The 16,157-nt window shown below is 41.9% G+C and overlaps 2 protein-coding genes across 5 annotated transcripts; both read left to right on the plus strand.

Moving 5' to 3' along the window:
- Positions 1-295: 295 nt before the first annotated feature.
- On the plus strand, positions 296-9,212 carry MED14 (mediator complex subunit 14). 3 transcript variants are annotated; one of them, XM_076126891.1, is made up of 24 exons: positions 296-613; positions 719-946; positions 1,529-1,736; positions 1,950-2,082; positions 2,165-2,399; positions 2,556-2,769; positions 2,951-3,168; positions 3,256-3,415; positions 3,544-3,684; positions 3,764-3,887; positions 4,139-4,281; positions 4,449-4,689; positions 4,894-5,031; positions 5,211-5,415; positions 5,627-5,786; positions 5,996-6,136; positions 6,300-6,393; positions 6,475-6,572; positions 6,896-7,121; positions 7,277-7,509; positions 7,607-7,771; positions 7,896-8,153; positions 8,257-8,387; positions 8,578-9,212. In XM_076126891.1, the coding sequence occupies exons 1-24, from the start codon at positions 477-479 to the stop codon at positions 8,696-8,698; spliced, it is 4,152 nt and encodes a 1,383-aa protein (XP_075983006.1). In that variant the 5' UTR covers positions 296-476; the 3' UTR covers positions 8,699-9,212. The 3 variants fall into 3 exon arrangements, with proteins under 3 accessions (XP_075983006.1, XP_075983024.1, XP_075983015.1); XM_076126909.1 differs by having other exon boundaries at positions 3,767-3,887; XM_076126900.1 differs by having other exon boundaries at positions 1,529-1,733.
- A 153-nt stretch (positions 9,213-9,365) lies between these two features.
- On the plus strand, positions 9,366-16,133 carry LOC142981227 (uncharacterized). Of its 2 annotated transcripts, none has more exons than XM_076126981.1 (16): positions 9,366-9,592; positions 9,782-9,959; positions 11,861-11,992; positions 12,109-12,235; positions 12,626-12,689; positions 12,878-12,984; positions 13,076-13,180; positions 13,444-13,573; positions 13,873-14,016; positions 14,218-14,308; positions 14,469-14,627; positions 14,830-14,893; positions 14,970-15,074; positions 15,153-15,225; positions 15,379-15,579; positions 15,680-16,133. In XM_076126981.1, exons 1-16 carry the CDS (start codon positions 9,518-9,520, stop codon positions 15,836-15,838), a joined length of 1,914 nt encoding a protein of 637 aa, XP_075983096.1. In that variant the 5' UTR covers positions 9,366-9,517; the 3' UTR covers positions 15,839-16,133. The 2 variants fall into 2 exon arrangements, with proteins under 2 accessions (XP_075983096.1, XP_075983103.1); XM_076126988.1 differs by having other exon boundaries at positions 9,366-9,577.
- The last annotated feature ends 24 nt before the right edge of the window (positions 16,134-16,157 follow it).

Raw genomic sequence — 16,157 nt, forward strand, 5'->3', positions numbered from 1 at the left:
GTCAAACCTATTTACGTTTCATTTTGTCAGAAAACTTAAAATCATATAAAACTGAAGAATATTCGTAAGTTCTAATTACAAAGAGAATAGAATAGAATGTTCATCATGAACGATATTAAGAATGTACGTAATAATTTCATTATTTTAATAAACAGACAAACAATTTTTGATATTTTCTTGTTGATTTTGTTTAGTTGATTTCTCAAATACGCTTTCCTCATTCTAGAAAATCAATCACTCATCATTCATAACCTTCATCTACTCATATACTTCACTCATTCTTCATTGAGGCTTTTTGACAGTTGTTGAGTGTAAACGAAGCTATTTCACTAAATATTTTTTTAAGTTTTTAATTTATTAAACGTAACCAAACAATAGGTTTATAAGTACTCAAGAAATGTATATTAATACTTGAATAATAGAACTATAAGAAATTGCTATATGTCTTTATATTAGCAGTTGATCGGATAACCACCATGGTGCCAGTGGCTATAGAGGGTTGCACTCAAGGTGCCGAAGGCGGAGGAGCTCGAGGGGGCTCCATATCTCTTGCGTTACTAATAGATTTCATTGTACAGAGAACCTACGATGAACTTACAGTATTGGCAGAGCTGTAAGTATATCTTATTAATGTTTCCTATATCCATATCTTTGCATTGACTTGTATGTACTACACAACAAGACTATTTTTTTAATTATTTATTCTTGTTCTGCGCAGACTGCCACGCAAAACTGATATGGAGCGGAAAATCGAGATCTACAAATTCAGTGCTCGAACCAGACAATTGTTTGTCCGTTTATTGGCACTGGTCAAATGGGCCAGCAGTGCCACTAAAGTGGACCGCTCTGCACACATTATGGCGTTTCTTGATAAACAAGCACTGCTTTTTGTTGACACTGCAGATGTGCTAGCTAGAGTGGCCAGAGAAACACTAGTACATGCAAGGTTAGTTTTATTTTAGATTTGGTAGATGTTCTAGTTTTCCTCTTTCTTATGTAGAACTTCAAAAACTTAAATAGCACAAATCATATAACAGTTCATATATGCCTCAAAAATGTTACTCTACTACAAATTATATTTGAAGGCATTCAGCTTTAGGTTTATGCTGTTTCATGGAAATGTTATAAATTTATGTGATGTTTTTTTTTTATATTAATAAGGATTGGGATCAGTATAGATCCTGCCAATCAATTTGAACAAAAATTTATATAGTATAAAGCAAGTAGAACCAAAGCAGAGGACACATTATGTCTGATATACCAATCAAGCATTCAAAGCGCAATAGCACTTACTGTAACAGTATGGACTTCTTTGCAAGTGACCCAAATATATTATGTACTAAAATTGTTCAAGTTGGTTGGGGCACCTATAATAATCTTTATTACACCTCTGTACTAATCAGAACCTATACTTTCAATTAATATCTAACTATGATACAGTAAAAATGTTTTTAATTCAAGTTAAAAATTATGTGCCCATGTCCACACTGAAAATACTATGACAATCTAATATTTGTTTTTCTTTCAGGCTGCCTACATTTCACATGGCTGCAGCAGTAGAAGTTCTCACTTTAGGTACCTATAGCCGCCTCCCAGCTGTGATAAGAGAGCGCCTGGTGCCTCCGCCAGCACTGACGCCTGCTGAGCGTCGGTCCACGTTGCGTGCACTAGCGCACGTTGTTCGTCAAAGACTTACTACCGCGTCGCTACCTAGTGATATCCGGAACTTAAAGGTAGTGCGTATTATTTTCATTTGGGTAATGGTTAACTTTACTATGTTTCACTAATATTTATTGATTTATTTATTTAGTAAACAACAACAAGAAGAAGATATGGACCCAAAAGTAACAACTCAATTAATAATTTTCGTATCATTTTAAATAACCTATGATTTGTTAAATCTAGGTTTTTTTTACAATAGTTACATTGTACTTTATTTTTAAACACAGGTTGAGAATGGACGAGCTACGTTCACTGTGGGGCAAGAGTTTAGCGTGTCTCTCACGGTAATGGGGGATGCCCCCAACCTGCCGTGGCGTTTGCTGGACATCGCCATACTCATTCAGGACAGTGAAACTGGTGGTAAGAAGGCTTGTTATATACGTGCTTTAGCAGTATAGTCTTTATTTGATTTGAGATACTTACATTATATTGTTTGTTCCAGAGGGAAAGCCGCTAGTACATAGTTCGCAGTTGGCCTGGCTGCGTGGGGTCGCGCAGGCGCGTCTCGCGGCGGCTGGACTGAGCGGCGCATTGACTGCGTTACGCTACTTCTGTCGCTCCCTCTCTCTGGAGTTGTTGTACACACAAACGCTCAGATTGTGTCGAGATCGACTGTCGAGACATCTTCAAGTAGACAGATACATACCAGGCCAAAAATTGCAAGTTTCTTATTGGAGGTAAGCTATAACAAAAGTCAAAAAAATTATATTAACGATAACAGAATAGCTGAAAATTAGCTTTAAGTTTTTAAACAGAAAACTTATCATTCAATTTGATAATTTGATAACTTTATCGTTAGTGTTAAATTGTATCGTTCGGTCGTCGTCCGGCAGGGAGCTGGGGTGCGAGCTGGGCTACCGGCTGATCATCGGCGCGGAGGGCGAGCAGCTGTGCGTGTGGCACGTGCCGGCGCTGGCGGGCGGCGAGCGCGTGGCCAGCGCGCTCACGCCGCACGCGCCCTCCATGGAGCGCCTGCTGGCGCACACCGTGCACGTGCGCTCGCGGCAGAGGCTCAACGATCTCAAAGTGTTGCTTAACGACTTGGGGGTCAGTCGATAGTCGAAAACGTTGAACGTTCTAATTTTAGTGAATCGATAGAGTTACTGTATATTTTTTACGTTTTTATGATTCTCAAGCGTAAAATTTAGGTGGTCGCTTAGTTACATATGGTGATATAGCGATTTGAGTGTGAGATGATAATGTATTATGTGATGCGGTGTGTGCTCAGGTGGAGTGCAGCGTGGGCGGCTGGCCGTGCGTGCTGGCGTGCTCGGTGGTGGCGCCGTGCCTGCGCGCGGAGCAGCTGCTGGTGTGCGTGGGCGCGCACGGCGGGCGGCTGCGCGCGCGGGTGCCGGCCTACCCCGCCACGCCGCGCATGCCTGACCTGGCCGCCGCGCTCGCCAACACCAACGTCAACCACATCAAGGCGCTGCTCACTCAACTCAGGTCGGCTCCTAATTCTCGAACCTTGTTGCTTATTATATCATCGTTTTTCAACTCTATAACTACTGGGATTTTATTCATGTTCATCAGATTCTGGTTGGTGGCTCGTCGCTGTGAGAAAACTCTGCAGCACTTGCCGGCGAGCGTGTGCGAACATCTCCCTTTCTTGCACGGACCGGACCATCCGCTGACCAAACTCGCGCCGGACCGCCTCTACGTCACATTACATAGACATACTGACCATATACTTGTAAGTATTTCTCTATACAAGTATTCACCTTAAAAAATCTGGAAACTGATATAGACATTTTTAACCCATTTTAAGGCTATAATATGTCTACTAAAGTATCATATTTTAATATATGATTATTGCTGCAGATAGTGGAAATGAAAGAGGTAGCGGCTGGTAGTACGGCAACTACAAGCAACAGTTCAAACAGTGGAAGTGCTTGCTCCGTGTCGCTGTCCTTCCACCTTGCTGGCGCCAAGCGATGCACACCCGACGAATGCGAGGATGAGGTAATGAGTACAACAAGCTGTAATAGCAATCCCAGCTGATCACGTTCAGCATAACTCACATATATCATTTGTATTCCAGCAGGGTTCTTCAAGCAGCTCTACGCCAGCGACTGTCACTCGTGCCTTCTTGAAACTGCATTCACTTGTAGAATTAGACACGTTTACTCTCACACACGGACCATTCACACCTCTCGACACTCCTGGTGAGTATGCCTATATGTTATTTATCTTCTGTATTTCATATTACATTGTCTCATTGTGTGAAAGTGGCCTAATCATAAATTCCATAGTCTCTGACTGTTACGCTTTCACGGCTAAACTTCAACTTTCGATGACATTTGGACAAAGAGATAGTTAAAGATCCAGTTTGTTTCAAACAGGATCTTCAACTGAAAGAAGCTCGATCTTTTTTGTTGTGTCCTTTTTAGTAATAAACAATTGAATATGATATCAGGTATGCAGCCCGGTAAGCGCAAGTTGTCAGCGTCGAACGCTCGCGCGGTGCGAGTGCGCCAGCCCGCCTACTTCATACCGGAGCTGGCGCACGTGGTGGCCGCCGCGGACGAGCGCGTGCCCTTCGTCAATCTAGCACAAGAGGTACGCTCGAAAACTTTAAAGTTTCTTAGGCTGTTTGTCATATAGTCATAGAATAGTTTATACAATTTGGTTGCGTTTTCTATGTGAACGTATTTATGGCCGTATCATAAATAGTCGTAGCGACATGTGTATACGTGCACTGTGACTGACTGTTCGCTCGTGGTCAGCTGGCGGCGCGCGGCGTGACGCACGGCGGCGTGCAGCCGGAGTGGAGCGGGTCGGCGCTGGGCATGCGCGTGGTGGCGCTGCCGCGGCCCGAGGGCGCGTGCCCGCGCGCCGCCGCCGCGCTGCGCGAGCGCCTGCTGGCCGCCACCATCCGCCTCACCACCAAGAACCAGGCGCGCGTGTGGACCGCCGAGATCGTGTTCCACGGCTCGCCCGTGCGCACGCCCAACCCCAGGGAGCAAGGTTAGTACACAGTAGTACCCCTTAGTCTTCACCGTCGAAAAAAATCGAGCCGTATTCGTGTTTAAATCTTGTTATTGTTTGTTTCGTTTCCTTATGAACCCTTATTTTTTCAAAGTGAAGTTCAATCAGGGAGAAATACATCTGCGCGCTATGGGATCGGTGACAATTCTTAGTGTTGTCAGTTTGATTGTCTTTACATTTCAGGAGAACGTCGCTGCGTGTACTTACAATATGAATTGGGAACGGACGCGGGGAGGACCGCGGACGCGTTCCTCGCGGACTGGGCGGCCATCGTACACCTTCACACTTTGTTGCATGACTTCATGCTTCGGCCGGCACAAGGTATGTTTATGACCACCTTCTATCTTACTAATGTATTCTTAAGGCTCGACATCTGAATAAGTATCTTAATAAGGTATTACAAAGATATTATGATATTATTTCTCTTTAATTTTGTAGGTATGTTGAAAACAGCACTCCTATTATAATGAGTATATAATAAGTGTGTGTTGTGTGCACAGAGCGCGAGAGCGTGTGGCAGGGCGTGTGTATCCGCTCGTACACGTACCGCTCGCTGGTGGTGGGGTTCGGCGCGGCGCAGCGCGCCACGGCCGTGCTGCAGTGGAGCGCGGGCGCGGCGCGCTACACCGTGGCCACGCCCGCGCACCAGCCCGCCGCCAACGCGCACCACCTGCTGCACCACCACCTCGACCACTACATCAACTGGTAACTCACCACAACTTTTTTACTTTTGTTCCTTAAACGACCTTCTTTTTCCATTTTACGTTGTTACAATGAACCAATTTTTGCTTACTAAAATTAAAGTACATAATGTCGGAATCGTCGATTGAACGACAATTGTATGAATCTACATTATTTGTAAATTTTACTTGATTATGTATGGTCACGTACAGCTTGGCTTTTCCTATGATAACAGTCACAAAGACCTGATGTCACTGGGAGTAGTGCTGCGTGAGACGTACACGCCTCTGCTGGCGCTCAGTCGGCTGCCCACTCTGCCACAGCTGGGCTTACACCACGTGCGCACGCTCATGCCCACGCCCACCTTCACACTACTAGCTCATTCATGGAGAAAGGTCAGTATTACGGTCAATAACGGTAACATAAAAAGGTGGATTGAATTTTACGCTACAATTTTGTTAAACAAAATTGACAACATTCAAAAAAATAAATGTCCTCTTTTTGTTTTTCAAAATTAATTTCTACGTACTCGATCCTACGTCTAACCTTACATGCACTTTAACATCTGATTCTGTTGAGTAATAACAATAACTTATATCCACAGATCCGTATCATATACGCGGGTGCATATTCACTAGAGGTGGGTATACGTGGCGGCGGCGTGGTCACTATCAGGGACGGATCATACTCCAAATTTGATCGAAGCACTGTGGTCGACGAGTTTGCACCTGCGCAGGGACTCAAGGTATCATAATTCGCTTAGGTATTCAAAAAGTCACTCATAATAATTTAAGACGACTTATTATTTCCTTTGTGAATAATATATACAAATTAATTAAAATTAATAGGTGTAGTTATCATCTTTATTTAGTGTGCTACATACCAATGATCAAATATTTTTGTGACAGATGTTCCTGTCGCGGTATGTAGAAGACAATATGAGTGCAAGACTGTTAGCTGAAGAGGACAACCCGCCGTCACCCATGTCTCCGATGCCGCCTGGTAAGTACAATGCGACAATAACGTCTGCCATTATTGGAATAATGTACATAATAATATAATAACTTGAATGTTGTTGTTCAGGAGGACTAAGGTTCCCCGCGCCGCTGACTCCGCCGCAGCCACACACGCCACACTCGGCGCCCGTCACACCACACCCTGCATCGCCGGCACAACACCAAGTAAGTTGGTTTTTAGATATTTTTACTGCTATATTCGTTAAGCTCTGTTAAGACATATCATGTTTGGTATTGTATTTTGAAAAACTCTTGTAAACCTCGGCAAGTTTACTTTATTTATTTGAGAACTAGCTGACCCGCGCAACTTCGCTCGCGTCACATAAGAGATCAGTAGTTCCTGAGATTAGCGCGTTTTACCAAACAAACAATCAAATAAACTATTCATATTTGTACAGATTCTATAACATATTACAACAATGTACAAAGTTAGACGTCTCCCCTTTGGCCAAGTTTGGTTTTGAAGTCACATATATGTCTGTTCACAGATGGGAGGCGGGTCGTTCAACCTGACGTCCCCGCCGGGCGGCGCGGCGGGCGGCGGCGGCGTGTCGGCGTCCCCCGCGTCCCCGCTGGCGCCGTCCCCGCACGCGCCCGCCGCGTCCCCGCACCCGCCGCCCACGTCGCCCTTCACGGCCTGGCCCGCCTCGCCCTCGCTGCCGCGGCCCTCGCCCGGCCACCATCCCTCGCCGCGACACCACCTCGATCACAAAGGTAAGGCGACCGAATCCGATCTGATTTCGTCGACGGCTGTCACGTTGTGTCATTAAGTCACCGTGGGAACGTCGACGGTATTGCTGGAGTTCTATATTATTGACCTCTCTGCTGTTTCCACTCGAATGTATAAAGTCCCCCGGTGCGGCCCGCAGGTCCGCAGGCGAGCTCGTCGACGAGCCGCGGCGGGGCGGGCGGCGCGGGCGGGCGCGCGTGGGCGGGCGCCAGCGCCACGCCGCTGGCCGTGTGCAAGCTGGAGACGCTGTGCACGCCGGCCGAGCCGCCGCCCGGCGCGCCGCCCGGGCCCGCGCTGGCGCCGCTGCAGCGCTTCCTCGCCTGCGTCTACATGAAGCGCACGCTGCAGCGCTTCGTGCAGCAGGAGGACTACGTGAGTGCCCCCTACACGCTAACCCTTACACTACTTACAGCGAAATAATTTGCATAATACACGACTATATTATTATATTATATTTGTCTTCGTACAGTTGACCCTAGTGTCGGTGGAGACGACTAGTCTTACGTTCCGATGTGAGAGCGCGGGGCTCGCGGCGCGCGTAGCGTTGCATCAACAGCACATGCAGTCGTTACATCTGCATCTAACGCCGCTGCCCGACCACAACAAGGATCAGTGGTCCGCTGACGATTTACAGGTACGTATACGTTTTATACATGCCGATAGTATCGTTTGGAAAATTTGTGAGAGCTTTTATTTAACGTGTTCGGCTTAATCGATACGACGAAATAATAACGACGTTCGTTGCGTGTATGGTGCAGGTGATGGAGAAGTTCTTCGAGCAGCGCGTGGCGGTGTCGCCGTACCGCGCCACGGCGCTGCAGGGCTGGACCCGCGCGTGGGGCGCGCCCGGCGCCGCGCTGGCCGCGCTCGTGGCGCTCATGCGGGCCGAGCTGGCGCCCGCCGCGCCCATGCTGTGGCAGCTGCACTGGGCGCTGCGCATCCCGCCCGCCGCGCCGCCCATCGTGCCCGCCGGCCAGCCCGCCGTGCTGCTCGCCAAGCACAAGATCCTCTTCTTTGTGCGTACTTTTGTTTTTTTTTATTGTAGCTACCGCATATACCTACAGTTATCAGCTATAGCTACGTCTGCTTTTCTATCTCATCCTGTGATTTTTCGAACAGATCTGCCTAACCCGCGGCGACACCCAACTCGTGCTGCCGCTAGTGTACGACATGCAGATGAACGTGACGCAGCTGGCCGACAAACAAAACGCACAACCGCATCTTATCGCAGTCGGCTTGCATCTCAAAAGGTAATCACGCTTTAATAATTCTACTTGATTCACGGTTAAGCTGGTGGTAAAAAATATGTTTTTTTGGCTATAAATTAAATCGAAACCAAGGACTTCTAGATGATCGATATGCATCTTTGCAAACGTGCACAAAGAAGAATAAAAATTCTGAGATAAGTCACAACGTTGTTAAACCGTGAATGCATTCCAGATTCAACGAATTCAACCAGTCCCACTCGGAGTGCACGCTGTGGCCGGCGGTGCGCGACCTGCTGACGAACTTCACGCTACCGCAGGAGGCGCCGCAGCCCGCCGCGCCCCCGCCGCCATAGCTCGCGCTGCCGCCCGCGCACTGAACCCCGCCGCCCGCACTCCCGCCCGCGCCCCCGCCCCCGCCCGCGCCGCACTCGCTGCACCACACCGTCGTCGTGGACAGACTCAGGGAGAAGCTCTTCAAGTACAAGTACGATACCTAAGTGCGGCATTCAGTGCGGAGGTGTGGCGTGAGTGCACGGACCCTTGCGGCGGACACAGTGCGTGCCGCCGAGCCGCGGCTCGGTGCCGGGACATACACGTGATGGAATATTCCATGTTGTACAGTGATCACTCTAACATGTTGAATATTTGTACAAAGATATGTAGTGTTTAAGCTATAATAATTTATAATTATAAGATCCCTTGTTTTCCTACTGTTTATATTGTAAGTGCCCCGTTGCTGACGTTGTTCTAAGTATTTTATTTAGTCGGCGACGATCAAATACAATTTAAGACGGTTGAAATAAAAGTTTTTATATAAACTTGTATGTAAATTATTTTAATGTAATTTAATAAATGAATAATCTCAGACGGATTTTTTTTTAAACAACTCCAAGTATGGAACTGATATTTTATTTATTTTACTTTAGAGCTCCTGACGTGCCTGAACCGCTGTTTACTTTATGGAAATTATTTTACAGCTGTTTTTGGTAAATATTTTCTTACAAAAATCAAAACCTTTTTATTATCTAACACATAGACTAATATGTATACTTTGATCTATCATTTATCTTGACAATTGACAGTGCTATTTAAGATTTGCCAAGTCATGTAAACTTGTTTTGAAATGTGTACAAAATTTATTCAAAATCTAAGGTTTACAGAAAGTAGTAATTATGTCTCACCGTGATAATAATTCTATGGAAACAATCCTTACATATGATAACAGAGAAACGGTAAGCAGCTTGAAAGTACGTTCAGGACTGTATTTGAGTATTTTGTAGGCCGGGACTTAAAAAGTAGATATCGTGGCAAATGGCGTGGTCAACTCGTAGCACTAATGCCGTACTCACGGTCAGTGGCCATAAGAACTGATAAATTATGATGAAATATTATATGATTTTATGACACTTATTTGGATTTGTTTTAAATAAATGTAGCAAGACCAGTGGTCGACAGTATGGTCAACGTCAGATATAAATGCGTTGGACGCCGCCGGACGCGGGGGCAGGCTGCGGGTGATCGGGCGTCGTCGCCTGCGACTCGGCTCACTGGCGCTCGGAGCACTACTCACTATGCACTGCCGAGTGTCTGCTTCAGCGCTGACCGGCGGATTGTGTTAGTTGCATTTTGTATTATGCTCATTAATTATACAGGGTGTCCCATAACTCAACGATAATCCGAGATAGGATGAAAGGCCAAGTCATACCGGTTCTAGAAAAAATAAAAAAAAAATTCCACATCACTTAGTTCAGCAATAATAGACACTTTTCAAAAAAGTTGAAATTCCACACCCTTGGTCGCATTTTCAAGTCCTGTGATCAACAATGTCACAATTTCGCTGTGTTTTTTTGAATTTCGTGATCTTCATTAAATATGCTATTAATCGTAAAACAAATTAATGCACAAAACATTGTTAATTTAATAAAAAAAGTTAAGTTTTAGTTAGTCATCGTTCACAAAAATATCGTTAGTTAACTTTGACGCTTCGTATTGAAAAAAAATGTACTACACTACCCTTGGCAAGTTATTTCAAAAGTTGGCGCATTTCATCAAGATTTCAAAATGGTGCAACACTTGTCACTTTTCTTGCCATTAAAAATGTTATTTTTATTTGAACGACGAGTATCCTCGAAAATGGATCGAACGCAGTCGTACAATTGTATGGCCTCCTCGGTCCCCCGATCTTAATCCAGTAGATATTTTTTACTGGGAATGTATAAAATAAAAAGTCTATTCAAAATCAATACAAAATCTATCAGAACTTCGTCAGAAAATTGACACAGCGTCAGAAGAAATAAATGCAAGGAATTTTGCTTGACTCGTGCAAAAATCTTTTGTACGCCGTTGCAGAGCCTGTATTCGTGCCAGAGGAAAGCAATTATTTTTAGTAAAGATCTAATTGAGTCAGTCCATAACCAATATTTAATGTAATATACATAATAGGTAATGGTAATAAAAAAAAATAATGAACGAACCATCGTTCTTATTTAATTATTCTCATTAAACTAAAGTAATTCCGAATTGTGTTCCTCTGGCACGAATACAGGCTCTGCAACGCCTTACAAAAGACCTTTGCACCAGTCAAGCAAAATTCCTTGCATTTATTACCTCTGACGCTGTGTCAATTTTCTGGCGAAGTTTTGATAGATTTTGTATTGATTTCGAATAGACTTTTTCTTTTACGCATTCCCAGTAAAAAATATCTACTGGATTTAGATCGCGGGAACGAGGACGCCATACAATTGTACCACTGCGTTCGATCCATTTCCGAGGATACTCGTCGTTCAAATAAAAATAACATTTTTAATGGCAAGAAAAGTGACAAGTGTTGCACCGTTTTGAAATCTTGATTAAATGCGCCAACTTTTGAAATAACTTGCCAAGGGTAGTGTAGTACATTTTTTTTTCAATATGAAGCGTCAAAGTTAACTAACGATATTTTTGTGAACCATGACTCACTAAAACTTTACTTTTTTTATTAAATTAACAATGTTTTGTGCATTAATTTGTTTTACGATTAATAGCATATTTAATGAACATCACGAAATTCAAAAAAACACAGCGAAATTGTGACATTGGTGATCACAGGACTTGAAAATGCGACCAAGGGTGTGGAATTTCAACTTTTTTGAAAAGTGTCTATTATTGCTGAACTAAGTGATATGGAATTTTTTTTTTATTTTTCCTAGAACCGGTATGATTTGGCCTTTCATCCTGTCACGGATTATCGTTGAGTTTTGGGACACCCTGTATATTGAATAACTCAGCAATATTAAAGAGAGAATACTAGGAGACTGGCTAGATTGAAGATTAGAAGCGAGCAAAGAACCTATATTATTATACATGTTTTTTTTGTAGATAATATGGGAATTCCAAGTGACGCTTGGGACCATACCTAAAATAATAATTATCGTATATATGGCTATTGCACACAACTGGCCTATTGGTCACAGCAAAATTTACCTCCACGTTTTTCCCTTACTTATACGTAGTCTCTAATTTATTTTTATTTTCAGTTATATTCATGATGTTTCTTGTTCTGAGTGTGTTTGCCTTAGCAAATCCTCTGCGACATTTTGAAGTGTATCTTGGTCAATGGAGTATAAATGGGCCTGGGCGTGCATTTCGAATTATTCCTCTGTTTGACGGTAAGACCTGTGAAAACTTAGTCTGAAATTGGATCAAATATGGCGATAAACTTAAAATTATACCAATTACCAGCTAAACATTTTGCTCAATACTGATGAATGGATTTTAATTTTAGGAATTGGCATTGCAATGTGTATAAATGCTATAGTTCGCGCTATAAACTGTTGCACAATTGCCGCTATAGCCGCCACGTATGTGCTAAGCTCTTTAAATGACGACCAGCTACCGTTCAAATATTGCCGGTGAGCGAGTGCACAATCATCTTAAGTTACATTTATAAGTACATATATCTTTAAGTTATAATTATTAGTAGTACGTACAAGCGGTTTTTTCTGCACGTATATCTACGCTGACAGAGCTGCTTGCTCGCATTCGCGTATGCGCACATAGGCATTTTTCCTTTTTAGCGTGTTCGTTCCGTAGAGTTGGCTGATGATTCACCCATTCCCGCCTAAATACGCTTCCATAGATGAGCTTACCGTACAGATTTTTCAAACGAAATCTAAATTTATATTAAGTAATAAGAATAATAAGCTAATCACTTTGCAACTTACGTTTTAATATAAGTAATAATTGCTTGGCAGTACTTACATTAATATCTTAATTAAGTTTTCTTCTTTTTTATTTTTCAGTACCTTCGAATTACATGAATATAATCCTGCACTCAGAGAAATAAAATATTTTACTTTAAAAGCTGTAAGTGCCTTTGAGAGCTTAGCTTTAATAAAATTATATTATTAAAATGCAAAGTCTTTAACATCGTCACACATAGATGTCGCTATGTATGGTGTGCGTAGTGATTTGAATGATCTGCTATTAAGTGTTCAAAACGTACATGATATCAGGTAGGCATTCTCTAAGTAACGTGCATTTAAATATTTCAGAGTAGAATTTCTTCTGGTGCCGGACAATTCGAAGATGAGGAGGATACTACTGTTGGACTCGTCCATCAAGCGTGGAGAAATGCCAGTAGGCGTAAATATAGGAATAAGTTCGTATCAGAAAATATACTTAGATAATTATTTATTAACATGAAAGTAAAAGTTTTACATCTAAGTATATATTTATTAAATGAATTATAGGATGAAACAGTTTATTACCTCAAGAACGACTATACAAGTATGCAAGGAAACATACCCAGGTTCCTACCCAGTTTTATACTCCACTCCTGCATATAACTTTTTCTAGTAAGTATGGTATTGTTTACTAAATACCTCCTACTTATACATCAATCTGTTACTGTTTATCTAATTTTCAATGTTAGTCTAAAAACTACTTCTAGAGTTAAGACTATCAGTAACTTTTAAAATCGCTGGATTAGTATCTGTTATCTAATAAAGCATATTAATCTTTCGAGTATTCCTAATCGGTAAAATTGTTAAATTGGTAATACTCCTATAACTACAATGTTAATTGATTAGTTTTTTGTTTTTTACATTATATTTTTCAGTGTGGAAGTTGTTAGACTACGTCCAGGCTTCAGCTTGAAAAATTTCAATGGTTCCATGGTGCTGCATCTCTTCGCCGTCTGGATAATAATATGGATCATTATGATTTCTGAACGACTGTCATTCGGTAGAGTAGGTATACATAGTATGAGCAACATTATTAAAAAGATAATACCCTTTATTAGTATGTTAACTCTAAATTATGGAATTAGAGCAGGTATAATTACATAATAATATACTAGATTTTCGTTGTGTAACTTACAGTTATCACTCATATTATCAGAATAATTTATGTTTTTAGCAATGAGCGCCACAGCTTAACTTGGTTAACTTTTATTATAATACTTACCATGAACAGTTCGGTTTATAAGATTTTTTGTACTTACAATCCATTCCAATTTAATTGTCTCTTTAACATGTTTACTCTTCAGTTGATTTGGAATAATATGGCGCCGTGGATTCTCGTTGTGCCATTGTCTTGGACAGTATTCTTAACAATATGTGCAGCCTCAAATCTTTCTCTGCAAACAACTATAAGTGGAGTCTTTCAGATCGATGGTAAAGACGTGGTCGATGTATGTATCAATTTATTTACTCCTTTTTGGTTCATTGCTTCAATTTCGTTATTTATAACAGACTATGAAACAGTTTAGGACAGGTTTGGCGAAGGCAACATGTATATGTGCTGGTTTTGATAGGTTTAATATCTGTTACGTATGAAATGTAAGCGTACCGTGTAAATACGCCTTTATAAATATAATCTTCTTATTGTTTAGGGTGTAGCAGACGCCTTTGAAGTGGCTCTATATATTCATTCAGCAAGTGTTGGGACTGAGCTAATCACTGGAAAAGGATTAAATCGTTACGGTACATAATAGAACGGATACATATAATTACATTAACCAGTACAGGTGAAGGAATTGTTAGAAATGGAGTTAAAACCTCAAATGAAAACCAGCTCACGTTCGCGACTGCGGTGTTTATGAATAGTCAAATTATAATGTACATAATTTATGTTATATTGCAGCGTCCGGTCACATAGATCCAGCGCTAAACAATGAGAACGTGTGGCACTCTGCGCTGGTGCTACTACTTACTGGCCTACATTCTATCGGCGCGACTCTGTGCTCGCTCGTAGACAGTAAACAGCCCAATTCTACGGGCATTCATTATGATATGTTGGAAAGTAAGCATAATCATAGAACAATATTTATTATTCAGCATTTTGGTACATACATTAACACATATTCCTACAAAACCATTTTATGGTTTGACTGTAGGCGTCTCGAACTAAATATAACTGAAAACACATGTAAAAAATAAGCTAACTACGTACTTCCACCACTCATGGGTTGATATAATAATAAAGAAATGAAAATATGTTACAGGTACTCTATGGACATTTCCTCTCTACTCCAAGTGCACGTCTATGGGTCAATATTCGCATTTTGCGTGAGTTTTATTAAGTACTTTTTCATATGCAACTGTACGTATATAAATAGCTACTAATAGTCTCAATTACTTTCAGGACGCAATGGGTATTTTTTGGATTGACTTTCTCTTACATCGCTGTGGCGTTTGTGCTGCTCAAAACAGCTTTGCATACAATATTTGAGTACAAAGTTAAATTAGTGTATGTATACAATTTGTTGGCCCTTCCTACGTTTGCTAAACGAAACCTAATCAAGGTTTTATTGAATGTATTCTACAGATTCAGAGAACAACAAGTTGTGGCGATCTTAATTACAGTCTGCGCGATGTTAAGTATGATATTTGCAACTCAAGTAAGTTTTGTCAATATTATTTACTTCTATATTATTATGACAACGAAGTTTTAATTAATTAGATTACAATCTAACTTAACTAGCTAAATATTCTATATTCCTGCATGTATTTATCTCACCAATTTACGGTTTGTTATATATTTTGTTACATAGGGTGGATTAGCGTTGCTTGAAAGCGTGGAGACCATGATGACAGGCGTGGCGATGCCCCTGATCTGTCTGTTGGAGCTCATAGCGCTGTTGTATGTGTACGCCAGCAGGGACTTCCTGTCTGATGTCAATGTGTCCATGGAGGAGCACGCCTGCTCTGCACGCATCGGGTTGCAGTGGCAAATCATACCATTCGTCACACTAGTAAGTTATTATATTCATACTGGCAGATTAACTATAAACGACGATCAAATTATATAAAGTTTAATATTTGAATATAATACTTTGGTATTTATTGTTACAGGGTGTGCTCATCACGAAAATCACTGTCATTATCTACGCAGAAATGCCTAGAAGATTTATGTTACTTGCGTTAATTCCGTTGATGTTCGTGATTCTCGCGATACCAATACGCGCTACCCAAAATATCTATTCGTTTCTTCGGCCTACGCGCAATCCTTGAGTTTACCCTACAGCAGTTGCCGGTTGAACGACATCGCAAAGGACTTAGTTTGCTTAAGAACCTGGTTGTCTTAGGGAAACCTCATGAATACTTACACAAGTTTTAAAAATAACGCGCAGAAGTACACTGCCGAAAATGCACGATGAAAAACTGAATGGCTCAAGATGACGGCAAGTGAATCATAATGCGGACGTGATACCTATTTAAATTTCTCCAGCGACGAATGTGTGCAAAAATTAATGTACTGCGCTCACGCTTAGTAACGTGCAGTTGTTGAAGTGTTAACTCGATTAAAAATCTCAGCTACGTCGCTATGAGC

Source organism: Anticarsia gemmatalis, chromosome 2 (genome assembly GCF_050436995.1).
Source record: "Anticarsia gemmatalis isolate Benzon Research Colony breed Stoneville strain chromosome 2, ilAntGemm2 primary, whole genome shotgun sequence".
Classification (NCBI taxonomy): Eukaryota; Metazoa; Arthropoda; class Insecta; order Lepidoptera; family Erebidae; genus Anticarsia; species Anticarsia gemmatalis.